This window comes from Nyctereutes procyonoides, unplaced genomic scaffold (genome assembly GCF_905146905.1).
Source record: "Nyctereutes procyonoides isolate TBG_1078 unplaced genomic scaffold, NYPRO_anot_genome, whole genome shotgun sequence".
NCBI classification, from domain to species: Eukaryota; Metazoa; Chordata; class Mammalia; order Carnivora; family Canidae; genus Nyctereutes; species Nyctereutes procyonoides.
In genome coordinates, this window is record NW_026575139.1 from 25,471,087 (window position 1) to 25,496,324 (window position 25,238).

Below are 25,238 nucleotides of genomic sequence, written 5' to 3' on the forward strand. Positions count from 1 at the left end.
TAGAAAGATTTGGGAGTTATCAACATATAAACCAGAGATGAAGTGCTCTCTGGAGATGAAATGGTCCAGGAAAGGTATATAAAACATGAGAACACTGAAGTCAACCAGAGTGAATGATTTACTAACAATGTGAATGAATCTACTTTCCACAAATGTCGCAGGCAAAAGTATAGAGCAGGGTGTAAACAGGTGACCATAAACCAACACAGCACCTAGGAAAATAAAATCAATTTTATTGTTGTAAAGGGCTGATTATAATTAATGAAACAGATCCTCTTATTTAAAGGTACATTAATCTTGAACGTTCATGTTTCAAACATTTGTTAATTTGCTCAGTCAGTCCTGTCATTTTCTAAAGCTGTCTTGATTGCCTAAATATTTCTAATCATCTGAAACTTCAAGTGATGTTTATATCTATTTGCCCTAGAAAATCTTTATGCTATTTGACAGTATACGCCTGCTAACTTAAAACAAACATGCTTTATCAATATATATTGAGTTTTTATGCTATAGAGGAAACTAGTTAGCAAAACACAGATCATCCTCTGTAGTAAACTAGTTTCTTCATCAACCTGACTGACCTGTTATTTATCTTAACACAAAGCCTCTGCTCTCCTATCCTGAAAACTCCACAAGCTCTAAATTCCACCCCCCCAAACTCTAACATGTGCCCTGCCATTAAATCCCTTTTCTATCTACAGTACAGAAAAGCCATCCCAATTCTATTCTTATACCAAGTTACAGTTCAAGAATTATATAAAGCATTTCCAGGTCAACATACATTTACTACATGTCTTCACAAGCATTCTATTTTAAATAAAAGTTATTAATTGTAAAAATCAATTTATTTTGTATAATCCATTAAACAGTTATACCAAATCTCCAGTGGTTTCCAAATATCTGATCAAGTATCATATATAATACCAGTTTTAGTAAAAGAAAGAAAAATAGGTCATGTTAACTTCAATCTATTACTGTAAATAATTATGTTGGATATAGAGAACATATAGGATATTGAAGATATAGGAAAAAATTATGTTATGCAATTAGAAAATATTACCAATGATCACACTTAAATAAAAAGCTATCTGTACTCCAAGATTTTTTTATTTTTTATTTTATTTTATTTTTTTTTTTAATTTTTATTTATTTATGATAGTCACAGAGAGAGAGAGAGAGAGAGAGAGAGAGAGAGAGGCAGAGACATAGGCAGAGGGAGAAGCAGGGTCCATGCACCGGGAGCCCGACATGGGATTCGATCCTGGGTCTCCAGGATCACGCCCTGGGCCAAAGGCAGGCGCCAAACCGCTGCGCCACCCAGGGATCCCTCCAAGATTTTTTTAATGTATCTTTAAAATCTTTGTGCAAAATCCGTGTATTTCCTTGATGAAGATGCTTATACACATTACACAGAGGTTTCTTCTGAAATGCAAACTATCTGCTTTCCAATGTTACCTCCTGTCATCATGGACTGGAATGCAGCTAGAAAGGGAAAAAAAAAAAAAACTAGTTTATATGAAAACATAAATATCACTATCATGTATGTTTGTCAGTACATGAAACATATACAATTAATTTGAATAATTTCTGCAATGATTTTAAGTTTAGGAGGAAACTGTCATGAAAAGAAACCTTAAGAGAAACACTGACAAAGTTACAAGATAAACTAACAATTTACATCTTAAAATTGTGCTTTTACCCAAACTAGAAGTGTTTGTATCCACACCTCAATATTCACTGTTTACAGAGTCTGAAGACTAGAATAAATAAGTATGAGGATAAAATGTCAGCAAAAAACAATTTTTCAGGACGCCTGAGTGACTCAGCAGTTGAGCTTCTGCCTTTGGCTCAGGGCCGGATCCCAGGATCCAGGATCGAGTCCCACATCAGGCTCCCTGTGAGGAGCCTGCTTCTCCCTTTGCCTGTGTCTCTGCCTCTCTCCTTCTCTGTGTCTCTCATGAATAAATAAATAAAATCTTTAAAAAAAATTTTTTTTCAATGACTATTAAAAAATAATAGAAATCTGGGGCACGTGGGTAGCTCAGCTGGTTCAGCAACCAACTCTTTTTTTTTTTTTTTTTAAGACAGGGAATACTTTATTCAAACCCATCAGAGAAATGGACAGCTTGGGTCTGTAACAAAGCGTTGTGTTTTAAAGCATAGGTCAGTAATTGTATATGAGAGTATACACTGCTACATACAAATTAACTGATCAGAGCACAACTTTTCAATGTTCAAAACAGAATAAGCTTCCCTGTAAAAGCAGCACCTTTGTGACATTTTTAACTTTAGTATTCCTCTCCTTCTTCACCCTCTCCTTCAACAGAATCCACACCAACCTCCTCATAATCCTTCTCCAGGGCAGCCATGTCCTCACGGGTCTCAGAAAATTCTCCGTCCTCCATGCCCTCACCCACATACCAGTGAACAAAGGCATGCTTGGCATACATCAGGTCAAACTCGTGGACTAGGCAAGCCCAGGCCTCAGCAATGACTATGGGGTTGTTCAGCATGCACACAGCTCGCTGTACTTTGGCCAGGTCTCCACTGGGTACCACAGTAGGAGGCTGGTAGTTAATGCCCACTTTAAAGCCAGTGGGGCACCAGTCCACAAACTGGATGGTATGCTTGGTCTTGATGGTGGCAATGGCAGCATTGACATCTTTGGAAACCACGTCGCCACGGTACAACAGGCAGCAAGCCATGTATTTACCATGGCGAGGGTCACGTTTCTCCATCTGGTTGGCTGGCTCAAAGCACGCACTGGTGATCTCTGCTACAGAAAGCTGTTCATGGTAGGCTTTCTCAGCAGAGATGACAGGGGCATATGTGGCCAGAGGGAAGTGGATGCAGGGATAGGACACCAGGTTGGTCTGGAACTCCATCAGCTCCACATTCAGGGCTCCATCAAATCTAAGGGAAGCAGTGATGGGAGGACACAATTTGACCTATCAACCTATTTAGATTAGTGTAGGTTGGGGATTCAATATCGAAGTTACTACAACAGATGTCATAGATGGCTTCATTGTCTACCGTGAAAGCACAATCAGAGTGCTCCAGGGTGGTGTGGGTGGTGAGAATGGAATTGTAGGGCTCTACTACAGCTGTGGACACCTGGGGGGTGGGGTAGATGGAGAAGTCTAGGTTGGACTTCTTGCCATAATCAACAGAGAGACACTCCATCAGCAGGGAGGTGAACCCAGAACCAGTTCCCCCTCCAAAGCTATGGAAAACTAAGCCCTGAAGACCCATGCACCGGTCAGCCAGTTTCCGAATTCAGTCCAAGACAAGGTCAATGATCTCCTTGCCAATGGTGTAGTGCCCTCAGGCATAATTATTGGCAGCATCTTCCTTGCCTATGATGAGCTGCTCAGGGTGGAAGAGCGGGCGGTAGGTGCTAGTGTGAACTTCATCAATGACTGTGGGTTCCAGGTCTACAAACACTACCCTGGGCACATGTTTGCCAGTGCCCGTCTCACTGAAGAAGGTGTTGAAGGAGTCATCTCCTCCCCCAATGGTCTTGTCACTTGGCATCTGGCCATTGGGCTGAATGCTGTGTTCCAGGCAGTAGAGCTCCCAGCAGGCACTGCCGATCCGGACACCAGCCTGGCCAACATGGATGGAGATGCATTCATGCATGGTTGCTGCTTTGTGGCTGCCAGGCAGATGGTGGAGAAGAGGAGAGGTTGTTGCTTCTTACAGCACAACTCTTAGGCAGTCGATGTAAGAGAACCTGCCAGCAACCAACTCTTGATTTCAGCTCAGGTCGTAACCTCTGGGTCATGATGTGAAACCCTGCATCAGGTTCTGTGCTGGGCATGGAGCCTGCTTAGGATTCTCTCCCTCTGCCCACCACCCCACCACCACCTACCCTGTCCCCACTTGCATGCTATCTCTAAAAAATAAAAAATAATAGAAATCTAATTATAAAGTTTTATTAAGTAAAATACACATCTGCTATGCCAGGAAAATGAGTGAAATTTATATTTCTGTTTAGTAAACACACTGACCAAATGTATTAAATATTTAACTGAGTCACCCAGGCACCCCAAATAAAATCTTTAAAAAAAACCCTAAATATTGAAAATAGTTTAATTTTATGATGCCTTAGAACCATTCAACCTGGGGGCACCTGGGTGGCTCAGTTGGTTAAGTGTCTGCCTTCAGCTCAGGTCATGATCTCAGGATCCTGGGATGGCCCATGTGGAGTGCCCTGCTGAGCACAGTCTGCTTCTCCCTCTCCCTCTGCTCTTCCCCCCTGTTCAAGCTTGCTTGTGCGCTCTCTCTCTCTCTCTCTCAAATAAATAAAACCATTTAAACTGAAAAAGTTACCTGGAAGCTAAATGACTCATGATTTTTTTTTTTCCACAACTTGTTGCAAAACCAAAAAAAAAAAAAAAAAAACACACACACACATTTATTTTATAATTTGAAATGTGAAAACAATACTTCTTAAATACCACTAAGCTGAACTTTAATAGAATTTGATGAAGATATGTAAGTACACCTGCAGGGTGGTTTTAAAGGAAAGAAAGAAGTGATTAAAAAACAAAAACAAAAAAACACCAGGGAAGTAGAATTCAAGGAAAAAAAAAAGGGAATCTTTGTGCCAAGCTCATACATATAATAAATAAATCTACATTCATCTTACCTCCCATGTTTTCCAATCCATTCATCACAGTCTCTTTGATCTGTAAATCAAAACAGCTACATAAAGTATTCTTTAGACTTTAGTGTGTCAACTTGCAGTTGACCTTGAACAATATGGGTTTGAATTGTGCAGGTCTATTCATACACAGATTTTTTTCGATAAACACACTATAGTACTACATATGTATTTTCTCTTCCTTGTGATTTTCTTAATAACATTTTTTTTTCTTGGGTAACACCTGGGCAGTTCAGTGGTTGAGTATCTGCCTTCAGCTCAGATTGTGATCCTGGGGTCCTAAGATCGAGTCCCACATCAGGCTCCCCACAAGGAAATCTGCTTCTCCCTCTACCTATTTCTCTGCCTCTCTCTATGTGTCTCTTATGAATAAATAAAATATTTTTTAAATAATAACATACTCTTTTGTTTATTATAAAGAATACAGTATAAATTACACATAAGATACAAAATATGTGGTAATCAACAGTTTATGTCATCAGTAAGGCTTCTAGTCAGGAGTGGGCTATTAGTTTGGGGAGAGTCAAAAGACACACAGTGATTTTCAACTGCATGGGGGGGGGGAATGTCAGCACCTTTAACCCCGGAGGTGCTCAAGGTCAATTATAATATTCTTCAATTTTGCAAAGGGCAGCAATACTATTTAGCACTTTCTGTCTAAAATAGATACCTTTCATTTCATGGGGGTAGCATAGAAATGTTTCTTATGAAATAATTTTTAAAAATAAAATCTTCTTGGGGCACCTGGGACTCAGTCAGTCAAGCGTCTGACTCTTGATTTTGGCTCACGTCATGATCTCAGGGTTGTGGGATTGAGTCCGGCATTAGGCTCTAGGCTCTGTACTCTGGAGGGAGTCTTACTTGAGATTCTCTCCTTCTCTCTTCCTCTGCCCGTCCCATGGGTCATATGTGCGCTCTCTCTCTCTCTCTCTCTCTCTCTCTCTCTCGCTCTCTCTCTCTCTCTCCTCTCTCTCTCATAGGTAGATAAATCTTTTAAAAAATATTTTTAGGGCAGCCCGAGTGGCTCAGCGGTTTAGCACTGCCATCGGCCCAGGGCCTGATCCTGGGGACCCGGGATCGAGTCCCATGTCGGGTTCCCTGCATGGAGCCTGCTTCTCCCTCTGCCTGTGTCTCTGCCTCTCTCTTTGTGTGTGTGTCTCTCATGAATAAATAAATAAATAAATTTTGGGGATCTCTGGGTGGCTCAGCTGGCTTTAGTGCCTGCCTTTGGCCCAGGGCACGATCCTGGAGTCCCGGGATCGGGTCCCGCGTCGGGCTCCCAGCATGGGGCCTGCTTCTCCCTTCTCCTGTGTCTCTGCCTTTCTCTTTCTATGTCTATCACAAATAAATAAATAAATCTTTAAAAAATATAAAAATATATATTTTTAAAAATCTTTTCCCATTGTCTGATCTTCAATTGGTAACATCACAAACTATACACCCTCTTTTCAAAAAACAAAGTACATAAGCATAAACACACACATAACTTTGCCTATCATTGGTAAGTTTCAAGAACATCCTAGGTCAGGGTCTCTAGACTCCAATTTAGAACTCTTGATTTTCAGCCAACAACCAAAAGATATAGCAGAATATCAGGGAGGGAAGGAAAGAAGTATGGTGGTGGAGGGGTATGGCTACAAGATTTTTGAGAAAGTGGAGTTTCTAGCATATAGTAGCATTCCATAAATATTTGTTAAAGTAATGAATATTAAATTTGGGGGAAAAAAACCTATTTTTTGTGATATAGTTTAAGAAAAATAAAGGTTAATCACATCTTAGATAAAGGGACTAACAGGTGAAGGTTTCTCAATGAGGCGGTTATACACACCTGGGAGTAAACTTAATTTACAATATTCAGTACAATTTCTAAGAATTTTTTATTATGAAGCTAATGTTTGCTATCATAAATTCAAATAACCTAAAAGTATATTAAGTAGCAGGACAAATGATATTGATAAAGAACAGAAGCAAGTTCTACCTTTAGCTTTCCTTCTTTAAACCATTGGCTTAGCTGTAGAATGCCAGACTCAAATTTGTCCTTATAGTTCAACACCAGAAATCTTTCTCTGTAATGGGGAAGAAAAGGATAATGATCAGAGACTATGGAAGATGAAATAGTCCAAAACTAAATCATTCCAGAACTCTAATATCTGTTAATCTTTCAAACATTAGGACTCAATCACAGAGTCTGGTCAGATATAGTGTTAGGTGTAGTTACAGGTGTTAAATATAGTGGACTTTGGGATCCCTGGGTGGCACAGTGGTTTGGCGCCTGCCTTTGGCCCAGGGCGCGATCCTGGAGACCCGGGATCGAATCCCACATCGGGCCCCCGGTGCATGGAGCCCGCTTCTACCTCTGCCTGTGTCTCTGCCCCTCTCTCTCTCTCTCTCTGTGACTATCATAAATAAAAAAAAAAAAATTAAAAAAAATAATAATAATTATAGTGGACTTCTATTGTTTTGTCTGGCCAGCATCTAGAACTCTGTTTGGTAATTAGCACTATGATTTTAGTTTGTAGGTAATATCCTTTCCCCACCCTCCCATGACCAAAGCCAGTCCAGTCTGAGCCAGTATCAGTTTTGGGACTTAATAAAATTGAGAGGAGAGAGCTGTTCTCTTTTTGCTTGGGTTGTTAATCTGTTATAAGACTAGAGATAAGAGTCATCCTCTTGCTATGCTGCAAGAGAGCCTGCATGAGAATAGAGACAACCCAAAGCACAGCCCAGAAAGAGAAAAACTGAGTAGTGATGCCACTACACAAACCTTTTGTCTAGCCAAATCCAAGTCAATATTAATACTGGACTTTTCAGAAACATGAGCCAATAAATTTCCTTTGCACTTAAGCCAATGTGAGTTGAAAAAAAGACTTGTAAAAGTTTGATAGAATAGATGCATTTTTTAAAAAGCTTTCTGCCAAGGCACTAATCTACATAAACTAAAATACTGAAGTGACTTAAAATGTGTATTTTCAAGTTTTATTTAATAAGGAAAAATTATAGAGGTGCCTAGGTGGCTCAGTCGGTTGAGATTCTGACTCCTAATTTTGGCTCAGGTCATGAAGGGGGTCTGTAACAAACCCTGAGATCAAGTCCCATAGTATGCTCCATGCTCAGCAGGAAGTCTACTTCTCTCCTCCCTCTCCCTCTGCCTCTAACCCTACATGCACACATGCATGCTTTCTCTTTCTGAAATACATAAATCTTTTTTTAAAATAAGGAAAAATTATATATGAAGAATGATACATTACATATACATCTATGATCTTTAAACCCATGAATCTGGTAATAAGGGGAAAAGGGCAGACCATACCTTGTGATGTTTCTTTCTTTTTGGATTGCTTCTACAGCAGGGGGTAGTGGAGGAGGATAAGGCACATCTTTGTTGTACTGAGAAATTTGACCACACAGGATGACATGGCTGTTCCGATTCATCTGTTCAGAGAAAATTGATGATTATACCCTAAAATATATGCCTTTCCTATATTTACTGATTTTATGGCTGCTTCAATGAAAGCCTCCTTGATTATTGTATTTAATCATTTGATGCCAATTAATTGATTTTGTTTGAAGATTTACACCTTCTATGTACTTAAGAGTTTCAATTAGCTAGGAAACAAGTTCCCTCCAAAGGAACAGAGGTAAATGAGAGTTTGGTAATGTGCAAAAGAATTATACTGATATCGATACTGTGGTTGCTACTGTTAATAGTAGCAGTAAAGTATTTTCTTAGATTTAAATAATTTAACCTCAACTGCAAATAATTTTACATATAGTAAAGGACAATGCTGTGTAAATAGCTAATGTTGACATTTTATAACATTGTCAATAAAAATATGTAAATAGGGATGCCTGGGTAGCTCAGTGGTTGAGCATCTGCCTTCAACTGAGGGTGTGACCCTGGGATCCTAGGATCGAGTCCCACATCAGGCTCCCTGCATGGAGCCTGCTTCTCCCTCTGCCTGTGTCTCTGCCTCTCTCTCTCTTAATGAATAAATAAAGTCTTGAGATCCCTGGGTGGCACAGCAGTTTAGCGCCTGCCTTTGGCCCAGGGCACGATCCTGGAGACCCGGATCGAATCCCACGTCGGGCTCCCGGTGCATGGAGCCTGCTTCTCCCTCTGCCTATGTCTCTGCCTCTCTCTCTCTCTCTCTGTGTGACTATCATAAATAAAATAATAAAAAAAAGAATAAATAAAGTCTTAATGGGATCCGTGGGTGGCGCAGTGGTTTAGCGCCTGCCTTTGGCCCAGGGCGCGATCCTGGAGACCCGGGATCGAATCCCACCGTCGGGCTCCCAGTGCATGGAGCCTGCTTCTCCCTCTGCCTGTGTCTCTGCCTCTCTCTCTCTCTCTCTCTGTGTGTGACTATCGTAAATAAATATAAATAATAAATAAATAATTAAATTAATAAATTAAAATAAAAATAAAAATAAAAATTATAAAAAAAAATAAAAATAAAGTCTTAAAAATAAAATATGTAAATACCTGTGATCTACGAAATTCCTTTCCAAAGTCAGAGGCTATGGCTCTTAGTTAATAGGGAGTTAGGGTCAAAACTTCACCATTGGAACAATACAGCTGTAATTTTTTTTTAAGGTTTTATTTTTAAGTTATCTCTACACCCAATGTGGGGCTAGAACTCACAACCCTGAAATGAAGAATTGCATGCCTGACTAACCGAGCCAGCCAGGCACCCCTACAACTATAATTTTTTTTAAGATTTTATTTATTTATTTATGAGAGACACACACAGAGAGAGGCAGAGACATAGGCAGAGGGAGAAGCAGGTTCCTGATGGGGAGCCTGATGTGGGACTCAATCCTGGGACTCCAAGACCACACCCTGAGCCAAAGGCAGGTGCTCAACCACTGAGCCACCCAGGCATCCCCACAACTATAATTTTTAACAAAAATAAATTGCAGGTGAAAAACATAATTGCTACCAAAGAACTGAAATTAATGATCATATGCAAATCTGCAAGCAAATGGAAGTAGTCATCAGCAAGCTTTTTGGTATCACTCAATTATAAAACTGATCATTACATTATTTCTCACAATAAACCATAGAATTTTATAGAGTTTTTTCCTTAGTATCAGGTAAAAAGATAGCACATTAAATAAAATGTAGTATTCAAATTTCTAACACATAAATCGGCACACAACCTGACTTATCACTGTGTCACTGATGTCACCACCAACATTGTCAAAGTAAACATCCACTCCAGCTGGGCATAATTCACGGAGCTGTTCTGCCACCTTCTCCTTTTTATAATTAACTGCAGCATCAAAGCCCAGTTCTGAGGTCAGAAGGAGGCACTTTTCTTGCGTTCCACAAATTCCCACCACTCTGGAACAGCCCATCAAATGGCCAATCTAGGAGGGAAATTTTAAAAAATTAAACAATTTTTTGTTGCCACATTTAAGTATAAAAACGTCAAAGTATACAAACTATTACAAGTATAGGAGAGTGTTCATCACAATTTAAGTTTGGTTATGGGGCTTTTGGCTTGGTAATTTGAAACCAAAAGAACTGAGACCAGATATAATGTCACTCCTAAAAAAAATGAGTATTGGCAAACATTGGACTTAGTTTTAATGTTTTTTTTAATTTTTATTTATTTATGATAGTCACACAGGGAGAGAGAGAGAGAGGCAGAGACATAGGCAGAGGGAGAAGCAGGCTCCATGCACCGGGAGCCTGACGTGGGATTCGATCCCAGGTCTCCAGGATCACGCCCTGGGCCAAAGGCAGGCGCCAAACCGCTGCGCCACCCAGGGATCCCAAGTTTTAATGTTAAAATCGCACAATTTAAAGCTAATTTCAGGGCAGCCCGGGTGGCTTAGTGGTTTAGGGCCGCTTTCAGCCCAGGGCCTGATCCTGGAGACCTGTGATCGAGTCCCACATCGGTCTCCCTGCATGGAGCCTGTCCCACATCGGTCTCCCTGCATGGAGCCTGCTTCTCCCTCTGCCTGTGTCTCTGCCTCTCTCTCTCTGTGTCTCTCATGAATAAATAAAATCTTAAAAAAAAATCACTAGCTTGCAACTTAGGCCTATGAGGAACTAAAATCACTACTATGATAAAATGTTTTGTTTCAATGGTTTTCACACTATAAAGGCTGTTATTCATAAAAGTTTTCTTTAAAATTCTATTATAATCTTTACTATATTTCTAGAACCCAGTTAGCACTCTCTTATTTGAAGATTCTTTGTAAAAATATGAGTTTGTCTTTAATTCATTAATTCATGAATTCCAGATAAGAAAATCTATGAGCTTCTTCCTTACACTGATTAGAACAATGTTCTAACATTTATCATGTCTGTTTTGGTTAATAACGAACAAGACACAAACATCTACGTTTTTCATGCTGTTATGAAGAGAGCCTAAGCATGTAATAACATCTTTTCTACAAGAAATGTGTAAAAGAATATTATAAATTTTTTCAATTTTATATTTTAAATGACATACATATATCCAGAAATTTGATTATGACAATGTTTTTAGAAAACCAAAAAGAAAAAAAAAAAAAAGAAAATCAAACAATTCTCAAAAAGTTTACCTGCCCGGCCAAAGATCCACAAGCACCAGCAGCCCCACTGACAACCATTGTCTGATTAGATCCAGCAGTTATATGACCTTTCTCCTGTATCCCAATCAAGGAAGTCAAACCAGGCATACCTATAGCTCCAAGAAAGTATGAAAGGTGTCCATCTACAAGCTGTGGGTCTACCTAAAATAAAATATATAACATTAAAAAATAATACTAGAAAGTCCTGTTTTAAGTCAATAAGGTAGAGACAACCTGTTATGGACAGTTGTGCTCGCCCCACAAGTTATTATGTTGATGACCTACCCCGTAATGTAACTATATTTGGATACAGGGCCTTTAAGGAGATAATTGAGGTTAAATAAAGTCATAAGGAAGGGACGCTAATCCAATAGGACTTGTTTCCTTATGAGAAGAGGAAGAGACACCAGAGCTTTTTCTCTGTACATGCACAAATGAAAGGTGAAATGCCCCATCAAAACACAGCAAAAAGGAAGCCAACTGCAAGCCAGGAAAAGAGGTTTCACTACAAACCACATTTTCCAGCACCTAGATCTCAGATTTTTAGCCTCCAGAACTGCGAGAAAATAAGTTTCTGTCGTTTAAGCCACCCAGTCTTTGGTATTTTGTAATGGTACACCAAGCAGACTAATAAATAACCCAATAGGGTTTCTAGAACAGTGAGCCATTCTTCAGTCTTGCTAAAATTCTATAGTTTATTTGTACAGACTAAGAAGGAAATGAATATTGCTTTTCTCTATAGCAAAAAAACAGAAACTTGAAAGAATTCCCACATGAAAGACACTGACACTAACCATTCTTTCTTGCCAATGCCCCAAGTATACAAAAAGAGAAGAAATATTTAAGAGGAAAACACTAGGCAGGGTTGGAAGGTTTTAAAATCTCTGAGCAATTCTAAAGTAAACATTTATCTATATAAAAATCAACTCAGGGGCACCCAGGTGGTTCAGTGAGTTGAGGGTCTGCCTTTGGCTCAGGTCATGATCCTGGAGTCCGGGAATCAAGCCCCATGTTGCACTCCCTGCTCAGCGGGGAGTCTGCTTTTCCCTCTCCCTCTGCCCCTCCCTGCTTGTGTTCTCTCTCTCTCTCTCTCTCCCCCTCACTCTGGTTCTCTCAAATATATAAATTAAAATCTTTTAAAAAATCAGCTCAAACTCTGTCTCATTAATAATGCTTTAAAATGTATCATAAAAATATAAGAAAAGTGTGAAACAATTTCTTTCAACTTAATTACAGAATAAAATGAGGGCTCTCTTAACTTTTTAGAATTTAATGTTTATATGTTTACCAGGTACTTCTACATTCCCTGTGTCTGTTTTCTTATCTGTACAGTAGGGGGAATTGGATAAAAAGAAATGATATGGAAAGACTCCCTATTATAAAAATTTTATAATAATTTTGTAAGGAATTGAATAATTTTGGTAAAAATTTAAGAAACCACCAAATGCAACCAAGATTCACTACTTTAATTTGATTTGTACTTAAGCTACTATAAACAAATAAAATGGCAGTTTGTATTCAGTAGTCTTTTTTTTTTTTAAGATTCTTTTTATTTATTCACGAAAGACACAAAGAGAGGCAGAGACATTAGGCAGAGGGAGAAGCAGGCTCCCTGCGGGGAGCCTGATGTGGGACTCCAACCCAGGACCCTGGAATCATGACCTGAGCCAAAGGCAGCCGCTCAACCATTGAGCCACCAAGGTGCCCCTGTATTCAGCAGCCTTACATGGCTATTAGTTAACCTACTGTGTACATAAAGGTAATGGAAATATTAAAGTCAACAATACTTAGAAAGGTCTACACAGAAATATTTCATGTAAGTTAATAGTTATTTATTAGTAAAATCAATATAAAAACATTGTAAGATAGGTTTGTGTTTAGTATATATCCTTTCTCCACACCCTCTGAATTCCTCTTCTTAATTTTTAATACCTATGCCTAAAGCTTTTTTAAGCTTCCCCAACTGTTCCATTTCCCACCAGAGCACAATGACAAGGAAAACCAGAACCTGCTGAATATTTCTTTTTCACTTCCTGCTAAGAAATTTCTAGTTAAATATATTTTACTAGTACCATTAGGTTGAAAATTATTATATAACGTCTGCCACATATCATTTGTATCTTAACAGTCACCTTTAACTGATTACAAGAATTTTTAATAAAAAGAAGTACTGGGGATCCCTGGGTGGCTCAGCAGTTCAGCGCCTGCCTTCCGCCCAGGATGTGATTCCAGAGTTCCAGGGATCAAGTCTCACGTCGGGCTCCCTGCATAGAGCCTGCTTCTCCCTCTGCCTGTATCTCTGCCTCTCTCTCTCTGTATCACTCATGAATAAATAAATAAAATCTTTAAAAATAATAATAATAAGAAGTAGTAGTAGTAGTAGTAGTAGTACTAGGGGCACCTGGGTGGCTCAGTGGGTTAAGTGTCTGCCTTCAGCTCAGGTCTTGGTTCCAGGGTCCTGTGATCGAACCGGCATGGGGCTCTCTGCTCAGCAGGGAATCTGCTTTTCCCTCTCCCTCTGCCCTTCCCTTGCCCCGACTTGTGCTATCTCTCTCAAATAAACTTTTTAAAATATTCTTAATCTTTTTTTTTAATATTTTATTTATTTATTCATGACAGACACAGAAAGAGAGAGACAGAGACAGACACAGGCAGAGGGAGGAGCAGGCTCCATGCAAGGAACCCGACGTGGGACTCGATCCCGGGTCTCCAGGATCAGGCCCTGGACTGAAGGCGGCGCTAAACCGCTGAGCCACCGGGACTGCCCAGATGTTCTTAATCTTAAAAAAATACTAAAATTTTATAAAACTTTCTAGAAAGTCTTAGTCATATTTCCCATAGCATCTGATTTCCACACTCATTTGTGAGACAGCTACTATTTTCATCTTGCACATGAGAAAACTAAGGGTCAGAGTCATAAAGTAACTTCTGTGATGACATATATTAGGTTGAATTACATGAAGCCGCCCAGTTTTATTTTTTTTTTCGCCCAGTTTTATAGGTCAAAACAAATTGTGGTAATTTCACACAATTCAACTAACAGCAGAAACTGAACTCAGAACTTTGATACAAAATAGAATTTTAAGAACAAACCAAACAAATTTCTTAAGTCAAATGGCAATTTTTCAGGAAACTTTGTTTTTTTTAATGATTTTATTTATTCATGAGAGACACAGAGAGATAGGCAGAGGAAGAAGCAGGCTCCCTGTGGGAAGCCCTATGCAGGACTCAGTCCCAGGACCCCAAGATCACAACCTGAGCCAAAGGCAGATGCTCAACCACTGAGCCACCCAGGCACCCTGTCAGGAAACTTTAAAGCATACAACTCTAAGAGGCCTTCTGGTTCTTGGCATAAAATATTTCTTTGATGCTTACAATTCAGGTTTTATTTTATATATGCAAAATTTGAGAAATAAATTAAATACAGAAAACACCACCATTCACTAATAACCTAATAACTACCATCTATAGTTACAGCCAACAGTGGAAAAGAAACAGTTTTCCACATTTTGGAAGCTATCTAAAAGAACATATATGCTCTTATTTTTTTTTCCCTGATAACAAACTGAACGCCAAATGCACAAAGTAAAAATTACAGAGGGGAGAAAAAGCAAATACTGTATATTATACATCACCTTTTCAAGGCCATTTCCATCCAGAATCACCTTGGTTTGCCAGGGCCAATAGAAAGAAATCACAAAATCGCCTTTGGTAAAATTTAAGTGTTTGCTTTCTTCTACAATTCCAATACCTCCACCATCAACCACTTGAGACAGCTGCCAAGGTGTTATATAGTCAGTACCAGTGTCTTCATTCATCCTGCAACGCTAAAAAAGGAAAATGTTGATTAGGATAATTCTCCCTGATAATACTGGCCAGTTTACTGATTTACCTGGTGACTAAAAGAAAGATATATAGTCAGTAATGTTAATTAAAGTCTTAGTCAAACAAATTATATTTATCTTAAATCTATTTTCCTTTTAGTTATTTTTTATCCTCAAAACAAAGACGTACCCCCTCTCTAACACATAAAGAAGTACAATTAGAAAGGTCCCCAACTTTGTGAACAGACTAAAAACCACTGAATTATACATTTTTTTGAGTTTATTTATTTACTTATTTTTAATAATCTCTCCACCCAATGTGGGGCTTGAACTTGTGACCCCAGGATCAAGAGTCACATGCTCTTCTGACTGAGCCAGCCAGGCACCCCTGAATTATACACTACAAATGTATACATTGTATGATAGGTGAATTATATTTCAATAAAGCTGTTAAAATTTTTAAACAAAGAAATTTAAGCACTATTACATTACACTACCAAAATTATACAAAATACCATGTCAATGGTTTCAATGGATTGTGGCAAATCATCTACACTTACATGTTGCTATTATAAAACTGTACATTTTTCATAGAAAACAAACTGGCAACATACAGACTGTAATGCTACTTATTTCTTTTGGCTTAGCAATTCTGCTTCCTCAATGGAAATAACCCAAAAAGAAATGAAACAATTTTTACACATTTGTTCATCATTTTAGACCTAGCCCAACATTATACCCCTCAACCTCAGGTGGATGTTCTCTTTATTCTACAAAGACAAAATGTCGCAATGGTACTACACCTTTCCACAGGCCTAGGGCTAAAGAATTCTCTGGGAAGCAGTCAAGGCTCTCTTATGTGACTCACTCTTGCCCATTCATGAAGGCCAAGATGTAGAGCCCTTCATCTTGGTCCAGGAGATAGAAATAATAGGCTGCTATTGATTAAGAGGCCCCATGTGGTATAGTTCAGTTCACCACAGAAAAGGACCAAATGGAGAATTGAGGCAGAAGCTTCTATGACAATATACTAACTACACTTCTGCTACTGTGCTCCTCCCAAGTATTTTTCAAGGCATGTATAACAACCTTTGAATATTGCCAGACCAAGGACCTCTCTTTCTCTTTTCTTTTAAGGTAATTTTTTTAAGTAATCTCTACACCCAATATTGGGCCCAAACTAACAACCCTGAAATGCCCTACTGACTGAGCCAGCCAGGTGCCCCTCAAGGACCTGAGTCTAAACAAGGCTAGCAGAGAAAAATAGGAACAAGTACTTCTCCATAGGTAAGCAAATGATGTCAACACAATAGATTATATAACCACCAAAATTATATTTGGACTAGTTTTTCAAATGAAAATATATACATAAAGTCACTTAAATATCAAATTATATATACATTAAACAAAACCATGTAAAATATTCTGTATACATGGTGATTAAAATTAGTTATAGGGATCCCTGGGTGGCGCAGCGGTTTAGCGCCTGCCTTTGGCCCAGGGCACGATCCTGGAGACCCGGGATCGAATCCCACGTCAGGCTCCCGGTGCATGGAGCCTGCTTCTCCCTCTGCCTATGTCTCTGCCTCTCTCTCTCATTCTGTGTGACTATCATAAAAAAAAAAAAGTTTAAAAAAATTAGTTATAAATTTGGATATATATTCTTAAGAACAATGTCTAGTAAAAGCAACCAAAATAATTTTCTTCCCTCCTTCCTTTAATTAATACTTAATAAGCACCATACTAGTACCTGGAAATATAGTGACAAATAAGTCCTCTGCCTCCGTAAGTTTACTCTTTATTAGGAAAGACTGACATCTAATAACTACATAGATAATTCCTTGTTACAACTGGGATAAATGCTATAGATCAAGGTCCTGTTTTGAGAAAATGTAATAGGATTAGTTTGAGGGTTCAAGGTGATTTACCAAAGCAAAACCTTTTAATGCAGGCTTTGAGGGAATAACGGGAGTTGGCCAGATAATGGGAAAGGGGTGGGAGGAAGACAGAGGGACAGCAAGTACAAAGGCTTGTTTTAATTTGTACTTAGGATTTTTAGTCAGGTATAGTAAAATAACAGACACAGAGACAACTGCCTTGAAGGAAGAGTTTATTACTTAAACAATTGCTAAGAGGAGGAGCACACTACCACACAGGGCCACATGGGGAAGCACCAGAATTCACCTACCAGTCTTTTCAAGAATACCAATTTTTCACAAACTCTACCAAAATAGTATCAAACTAAATCTAACAACATATTAGGGCGCCTAGGTGGCTCAGTCACCCACATCAAGCCTCACATTTGGGCTCTGCACTCACGGTGGAGTCTGCTTGTCCCTCTCCCTCTGCTCCTCCTTCCACTTGTGCATGTACTCTCTCTCTCAAATAAGTAGATAAAAGCTTAAAGAAAATAAATCCAACAACATATCAAGGAATTATATACCAGGAACAAGTGTCATTTATTCCAAGAATGCAAGATTAATTTAACATCTGAAAATTAATGTAATAAACCATATCATTAGATTCAAAACAAAAACCACATGGTCATCTCAATAGAAGCAGCAAATGCAAATGACAAAATCTAAAACTGCTCTGGGAGGAGTAATGGAGACTTCATAGTGAATGTTCTTAATGCCACTGAATTATACACTTAAAAACGGTTAAAATGGCATATTTTGTTATATATATTTTATCACAATTAAAAAAAAACCACTCCTTTAAGATAAAAAACACTCAACAAAGCAGGAACCAAATCAGAAATAGGAAATCTCATCAACTTGATAAAGGGCATCTTCAAAAATCTCACATCATACTTAATGGTGAAAGGCTGAATGCTTTCCCCCTGAGATCTAGGAACAAGATAAAGATGTCCGCACTCACTACTTCTATATAAGATTGTACTAGAGTTTCTAATCCAGCAAGAAAATGAAATAAAAAGTATTTGTATAGAAAAAAGAGAAGCAAAAACTATCTCTGTTTATAGAGTCTAAGTCCATGTATCTGAGGGCTTCTCGGTGTCAGTCCTAAACAGTTATCTTTCAATAAGTCTCCTTTATCTAAAAGTGAGTCTGTTCCTTCAAAAAGACACCAACTATAGGGGCACCTTGGTGGTACAATTGGTTAAGCATCCAACTCTTGGTTTTGGCTCAGGTCTTGAGACTGAGCCCCACCTCAGGCTCAGTGCATAGTCTACTTGAGTTTCTCCCTCTCTCTCTCTCTCTCTAAAATACATAAGTCTCTAAAAAAAGAGAGACCAACTAGAATAAAGGTCTTATAGAGCCTACCTTGTAAACTGGATCAATTTGAGAAAATTTCCAATCCTAATTTGCTATCTTCGAGTTTCATTTACTACTGGGAAGTGATCTGGACATTTGAAAGAACTTGATTAACCTTATGAAAACATTCCTTCTACAGTATCCTTTCATAACACTAGTGAATAAAAAAACAAATGCAATCTGTAATTCCCAGGTATCGATATATAACTGCTCAAAAAAAAGGTATAATTGCTCAAATATTTATTAATCTTAAAGACTGTAAAGTAAAATTGAGGTGCAACATGAAAAATATTAAAATAAAATTAATTTTCACCAAGTCACAAAATCCTGATTCTTACCATGTAAGGATCCACAGAAAGATAAAGAGTTCTCACTTGTACTTGTCCTTCATTGATATTATTTGGCAAATTTACTTCTTCTACTCGGAAATTTTCTGCCACTGGATTACCATTTACTCCTATAATATTAAAGAAATATAAAATCAAAGAGTCACTTTCCTATATAATTCTTTATTATTCTTTAAATTCTAGGATTCAGATAAGTCCCTTTTAATACAGACATGAATAAATCTATATTGTTTTGTAATTTCTCTGTAACACAATATAAATCCTTCAAAAGCTTTAATTGATCTTGATTTTCTCCAAGAAGTCCCTATGGAATATTGCTAACAACCTCAAAATTTCTTTTTTTTTAAAGATGATTACGGGAAAAAAATAAAAAAATAAAAAAATAAAAATGATTACGGGGCGCCTGGGTGGCTCAGTCTGTTAAGCATCTGCTTTTGGCTCAGGTCAGATCCCAGAGTCCTGGGACTGAGCCCCACCCATATCAGGCTTCCTGCTCAGCAGGAAGTTTGCTTCTCCCTGGCTCCTCACCCTTCTCATGGATGCACTCTCTCTCTTTCTCAAATTAAAAAATATATATATTTTAAATAAATAAAGATAATTACAGATAAATCACCTAATCTGTTTTAAAATTATAGGATTTCAAAAGTGAAAACTCATAGCCAGTTGTTTTAAATTATGAAAATCAAAAATAATTGTGAAAATCAAAATTTACAAAGTAGCAGAAACATTGTATCAGCCAAAATAGTTAACTTTCCTTCCTCCTTTTAAGAGAAATGGAAACTGAAATTAATGTAATTTTTTTAAAAAGTAAAGTCTTGGGACGCTTGGGTGCCTCATTTGGCTCAGAGTGTGATCCTGAGATCCAAGGATCGAGTCCCACATCGGACTCCCTGCTTCTGTCTCTGCCTCTCTGCCTCTCTCTCTCTCTCTCTCTCTCTCTCTCTCTCTGTGTGTGTGTGTGTGTGTGTGTGTGTGTGTCTCATGAATAAATAAATAAAATCTTTAAAAAAAAAAGTAAAGTCTTGGGGCACCTGGCTATCTCAGTGGGTGGAGCATGAAACTCTTGATCTGAAGGTTGTGGGTTCAAGGTCTGTATTGGGTGTGGAGCCTACTTTTAAATAAATAAATAAAGTCTTGAAACTTAGAAAATTTGAAGTATGGAAAGAAAAATTTATAAGCAGAAAATGCCATCACTAAAAGTGTATTCTTAGTTATTCTTAGTTTTACACAAGCAAATTTCCTATTGAGTCATTGAATGTCTAAAGTGGGAATAGAATATAAACATTTTAATCTAATAGCTCACTTTACTAAACCTGAAATCAGAAAAGGTAACTGGGAGTTAAAAAAAAAAAGAGAGAGAGAGAAAGAAAAGTGATTTCCCCAGGCCATACACTTAAGTAAGCAGTAAAACCAAAGCAGCATGGGCCCAAACTTCTCAGGTTATTTCCATACTTAATTTTTTATGATTCAAGTTAGACATCAGCACAGACTTAAGTCAGTGCTTTTCCATAAAACAGAAAGGCAAATTTTAAGATTCAACAATACATATCATAAAGAAAAAACAAAAGCCATATATATGTAATATAACCTTTTAAATATAATAATTCCCAAATACCTTTTTTCTTCAACAAATAGCCTTGATAAAGAATTTAAAGAATTTCTTCTAATATCTCTACTAAGGTTAATATCTTCCTCACTTAATTTTACCACATTGACTATTACTTTTGTTCCTTCATTTTCATTAATAATTATCAAAGACTGGAGAATCTGGGTGGTTCAGTTGGTTGAGTGTCTGACTCTTGATTTCAGCTCATGTCATAATCTCAGGGTCATGGGATGGAGCCGTACCTCGGGCTCTGTGCTCAGTGGGGGGTCTGCTTAAGATTCTTTCTCTCTCTCTCTCCATCTACCCCTCCCCCTGCTCTCTCTTTCTCTCATTAATAAATAAATCTTAAAAATAATAATTATCAAAGACCACAGCTGTTCATTCATCACAGACAAATACATACCAGGTCGGGAATTCAGAACCACTCTTTGCACAATCATCACCTCGCTCCACAGTGGTCTCCCAAGATTCTTGTACAAAATAACTCCTATAAACAGAAAAGTCTGTAAATCACAAAATTTTAAAATATTCACCAATTTTTTTTAAAAGGCATGTTTGCGTTTCTGAACAAGGAGAGGAAAAGTCATCTGTAGGATCCATAAAAGATATAGTTGAGTGTCAGAGTTTGTCTCCTAAAGCAAATATGTGAAGAAAGACTAAATTTAATCAGAATTTTTGGGTAATAAGAACGAGTTCAAAAGACTGAGTAAGACAAAATGGTTTTGGCTTCATAATTCAAGCACATTCATCCTTATTCCATCATGATTAAGCCTCCCACTGTGGCTTGAGTAAAAAGAAAACATGATCTATTCATCCAGAGTTAGACAGTTAATCTAATAGCAAAATAAAAACACTAGCTGCTTGAGATGTAACCAAATTTTCAAAAAAAATTTTTATTCATCTATCAAAATGGAAATAAATAGTTTTATTTACAATATAAATAAAACATCAGAGGCGCTTGGTTGGGTCAGTTGGAAGAGCACATAACTCTTGATCTCAGGTTCGTAAGTTCGAGCCCCACACAGGGTGTAGAGATTACTAAAAAAAAAATTAAAATAAACTTAAAGAAAAGTAAAATATAAAAACATTTTTAAATCTTCACCTTATAGGAAATTCTATAGTACAGAATGGCCAAATAAGTAAGTAAAGGATCAGTTTATTCTGGGTTTTCAACTTGAGCTAATAAAAGAAGCAAAATGAAGTTCCAGTGCTAGCATTATCTGATTTGGGGGGAAAAGATCTGCCCTTAGTGTTACTATGTGCCAAGCACTATTTTGAGTGCTAAATATTCACTTAATATTTAATGTATGGGCAGCCCGGGTGGCTCAGCAGTTTAGCGCCACCCTCACCCCAGCACGTGATCCTGGAGACCTGGGATCAAGTCCCACGTCAGGCTCCCTGCATGGAGCCTGCTTTTCCCTCTGCCTGTGTCTCTGCCCCCCCCACCCCCCGTGTGTCTCTCATGAATAAATAAATAAAATCTTTAAAAATAAAAAAAGTCCAAAATGTCTTGTAGGGCTAAACATATTTTTAAAAGGAAATTGTCTTTATTTTTTTTTTAAAGATTTTATTTATTCATGAGAGACAGAGGCAGAGATACAGGCAGAGGGAGGAGCAGGTTCCTTGCAGGGAGCCCGATGCGGGACTCAATCCCGAACTCCAGAATCACACCCTGGGCCAAAGGCAGGTGCTTAACTGCTGAGCCACCCAGGGATCCCCAAAAGGAAATTTTCTATTGAATTACCTTATGTGTAAATTACAGAAGAACTAAAAAGCAAAATTTTCCAAACTGATGCTGGATCCAAAGATAACTACTCCGAAGTGGTTATTAACAGCACCATAATTTTCAATCAAAGAAGTCTTCCCAAATGAAGTTTCCTATTTGTCCTCTTCTCTGATTACTTTCAATGTATGTTTTCTTTAAAATATGCACACTGTAGATTTGTCCAATCACGGTTTATCAGCATGAAAAGCACCCTATCAAATTATTCTCCTTTTTTAAAGATTTTATTTATTCATGAGAGACAGAGAGAGGGAGAGACACAGGCAGAGGGAGAAGCAGGCTCCATGCAGGGAGCTCCAGGAGGGACTCGATCCTAGGACCCCAGGATCATGCCCTGGGCTGAAGGCAGGCACCAAACCGCTGAGCCACCCAGGGATCCCCTCTCCTTCTGTATTAAATTAGAAAGTTTTCAACTGTCAAATACTAGAACTAAGGTAGGCTAATTCCACAATATCCCTTGATAGCACAACAAACAACACATTTAAAACATAAAGAATGGGCAGCCCGAGTGGCTCAGCAGTTTAGTGCACCTTCAGCCCAGGGCGTGATCCTGGAGTCCCAGGATCGAGTCCCACGTCGGGCTCCCTGCATGGAGCCTGCTTCTCCCTCTGCCTGTGTCTCTGCCTCTCTCTCTGTCATGAATAAATAAATAAAATCTTAAAAAAATAAATAAAACAAGTAAAACATAGAGAAATTGGGACACCTGGGTGGCTTAGTGGTTGAGCGGCTGCCTTTGGCTCAGGTCACGATCCCAAGGTCCTGTAATCAAGACCTCTTGGGGTTCCCCACAGAGAGCCTGCTTCTCCCTCTGCCTTTGTCTCTGCCCCTCTGTGTGTGTGTGTGTGTGTGTGTCTCACCAATAAGTAAAATCTTTAAAAAATAAAACATAAAGAACTTGACTTAGTTACAAAACTAAAGTCTCAAAATATGACACACTTATAGATCTGAAAGGAGGCGGTGTTACATTCATCCCTAGCAGAGAAGTGGAGAAGACAGTCAACTCTTTACTGACATTCAGCATACCATGTTCGGTCGGTATATTAGGTGGGTTTCCAATAAATGCTAAGTAATATCCCCAAATAACACCAGATCAATGATCCAGTGAAAAATTCCCTGCGGTGCTAATCATAAAGAGCATGTTATTTGAGCAACTACTTGTAACCTAGCATTAGGAAAAGGGCACTGAACTAGGTACACAGAGTACCTGTCCCAGTTCTAATCACGTGGGACCTTAGGAGACTCTTCTCTCAGCCAATCTTCTGAATGTTACTAAATGCCAGGGACTGGGCTAACGTTTTTACAATCACGGTGTCGCTTAACCCCTCCCCCAACAACTCTCTGAGGATGTACCATCATTTATCCTCATTTTCTTTTTTTTTTTTTTTTAATTTTTATTTATTTATGATAGTCACAGAGAGAGAGAGAGAGGCAGAGACATAGGCAGAGGGAGAAGCAGGCTCCACGCACCGGGAGCCTGACGTGGGATTCGATCCCGGGTCTCCAGGATCGCGCCCTGGGCCAAAGGCAGGCGCCAAGCCGCTGCACCACCCAGGGATCCCCTATCCTCATTTTCTAGATGAGAAAAGGGAGTAGGTTGAAGAACTTGCCCATGCTTGCACAACTGGTAATGACGACACTGGAACCCACACTCAAACACAACACAAACCATTTCCACAACATGAGCTTCCTAAATCTTTTTTTTTTTTTAAGATTTTATTTATTTATTCATGAGAGACACGGCGGGGGGCGGGGGAGGCGGGCAGAGAGAGAGAAGCAGGCTCCATCTCCATGCAGGGATCCCGACGACGCAGGACTCGATCCCCGGTCTCAAGGATCAGCCCTGGCAGGTGCCAAACCGCTGAGCCACCCGGGCTGCCCAGCTTCCTAAATCTTTTTAAAGAAACACTTCCTGGGATCCCTGGGTGGCGCAGCGGTTTGGCGCCTGCCTTTGGCCCAGGGCGCGATCCTGGAGACCCGGGATCGAATCCCACGTCGGGCTCCCGGTGCATGGAGCCTGCTTCTCCCTCTGCCTGTGTCTCTGCCTCTCTCTCTCTCTCTCTCTCTCTCTCTCATCTCTCTGACAATCATAAATTTTAAAAAAAAGAAACACTTCCTAACCTTATCTCGTTCAATTATCCTGCTACATAAATGGCTCTGCTGACCGCCACCTTGTTATAAAAGGTGGAAATCTCTGGGATTTCCCCCACTTTCTGGCTGGCTTGTCGCTCCCTCTCCTTTGAGCCTTCAGTTTCCTCCTCCTTCTGCCCCAGTCTAATATTAGGGGTCCCTGCCTGGCTCTTCCCCTCCCCCACTGACCTCACCTTCCTCCCTGGCTCCCATAACCCACCACTCACATGGAAATTAATCCAAATCTGCGTCTACAGCCCCTAAATTCAAACTAGCTTCCCAGACAGCGCCCCCCAGGGGATCGGGATTTGTGACGTTTGTTCAATGATTTACGTCCACCCTCTGGCACATGAAAGGCGCTCAATAAATGTGCTAAATGAACGTCCCAAACGCACCTTACACACAACCTCGTCCAAACTCGAGGTTGCTTACTCCCAACAATTTCAAAAGGAAAAAAAAAAAATCTGCCCCTATTTCTTCTCGAGCGTTCCCTGACCTAGTGACCTAGGCAATAACGCCAGCGTCACCCCAGCTCAGGGAGAAAAAGCGGAGGTCACCCTGGTTCCTAGAGCCTCCCACACGCGGGAAGCTCCCCCGCCAGCAGCCGCGGGGCCGCCCGCTCCTGGCACTCACCGCCACGCAGCTCGGAAGGAAATCTCGCGGGGCTTGTGGTGCTCGCGAGGGGGCCCGCCGCGCGACCTCGGCCCTCAGAACCCAGTACGCAGGCGCACTGCTAGACCTCTCCTCCTCGCCCCCGCCCTCTCCGCTTAGGGCCGGACTTCTGCAGTTCAGGCAAGACGCCCGGGTTCCCGCGTGGGAGAGGTGGGGAGAGCGCAGCGTTTTAATGGATCCTCACTTGTCTGGGCAGCGTGTTGTGGGTTTTTGTTGTTGCTGGTGGGGGAGGGGCAGGCGGAAAGAGCCTGTCTTCAGCAGGCACAGCGCCTAGGCCGGGCTTGGTCTCAGCATCCTGAGAATCATGAGCTGAGCCCAAAAGCAGTGGGTGCCTTAACTGAGCCCTATTAGGCGCCCCTGGGCAGACTGTGTTA

General features: G+C 39.6%; 1 protein-coding gene and 1 pseudogene across 2 annotated transcripts; both read right to left on the reverse strand.

Moving 5' to 3' along the window:
• PTGR2 (prostaglandin reductase 2) lies at window positions 1-24,900 on the reverse strand. 2 transcript variants are annotated; one of them, XM_055303692.1, is made up of 10 exons: window positions 24,826-24,900; window positions 20,686-20,769; window positions 18,668-18,786; window positions 14,866-15,057; window positions 11,222-11,392; window positions 9,827-10,036; window positions 7,977-8,098; window positions 6,645-6,732; window positions 4,652-4,691; window positions 1-1,482 (listed from the first exon to the last, which is right to left on the reverse strand). In XM_055303692.1, exons 2-10 carry the CDS (start codon window positions 20,720-20,722, stop codon window positions 1,406-1,408), a joined length of 1,056 nt encoding a protein of 351 aa, XP_055159667.1. In that variant the 5' UTR covers window positions 20,723-20,769; window positions 24,826-24,900; the 3' UTR covers window positions 1-1,405. The 2 variants fall into 2 exon arrangements, with proteins under 2 accessions (XP_055159667.1, XP_055159665.1); XM_055303690.1 differs by lacking the exon at window positions 24,826-24,900 and adding an exon at window positions 24,588-24,796.
• On the reverse strand, window positions 1,492-4,354 carry LOC129495905 (tubulin alpha-1A chain-like; annotated as a pseudogene).
• Window positions 24,901-25,238: the final 338 nt, after the last annotated feature.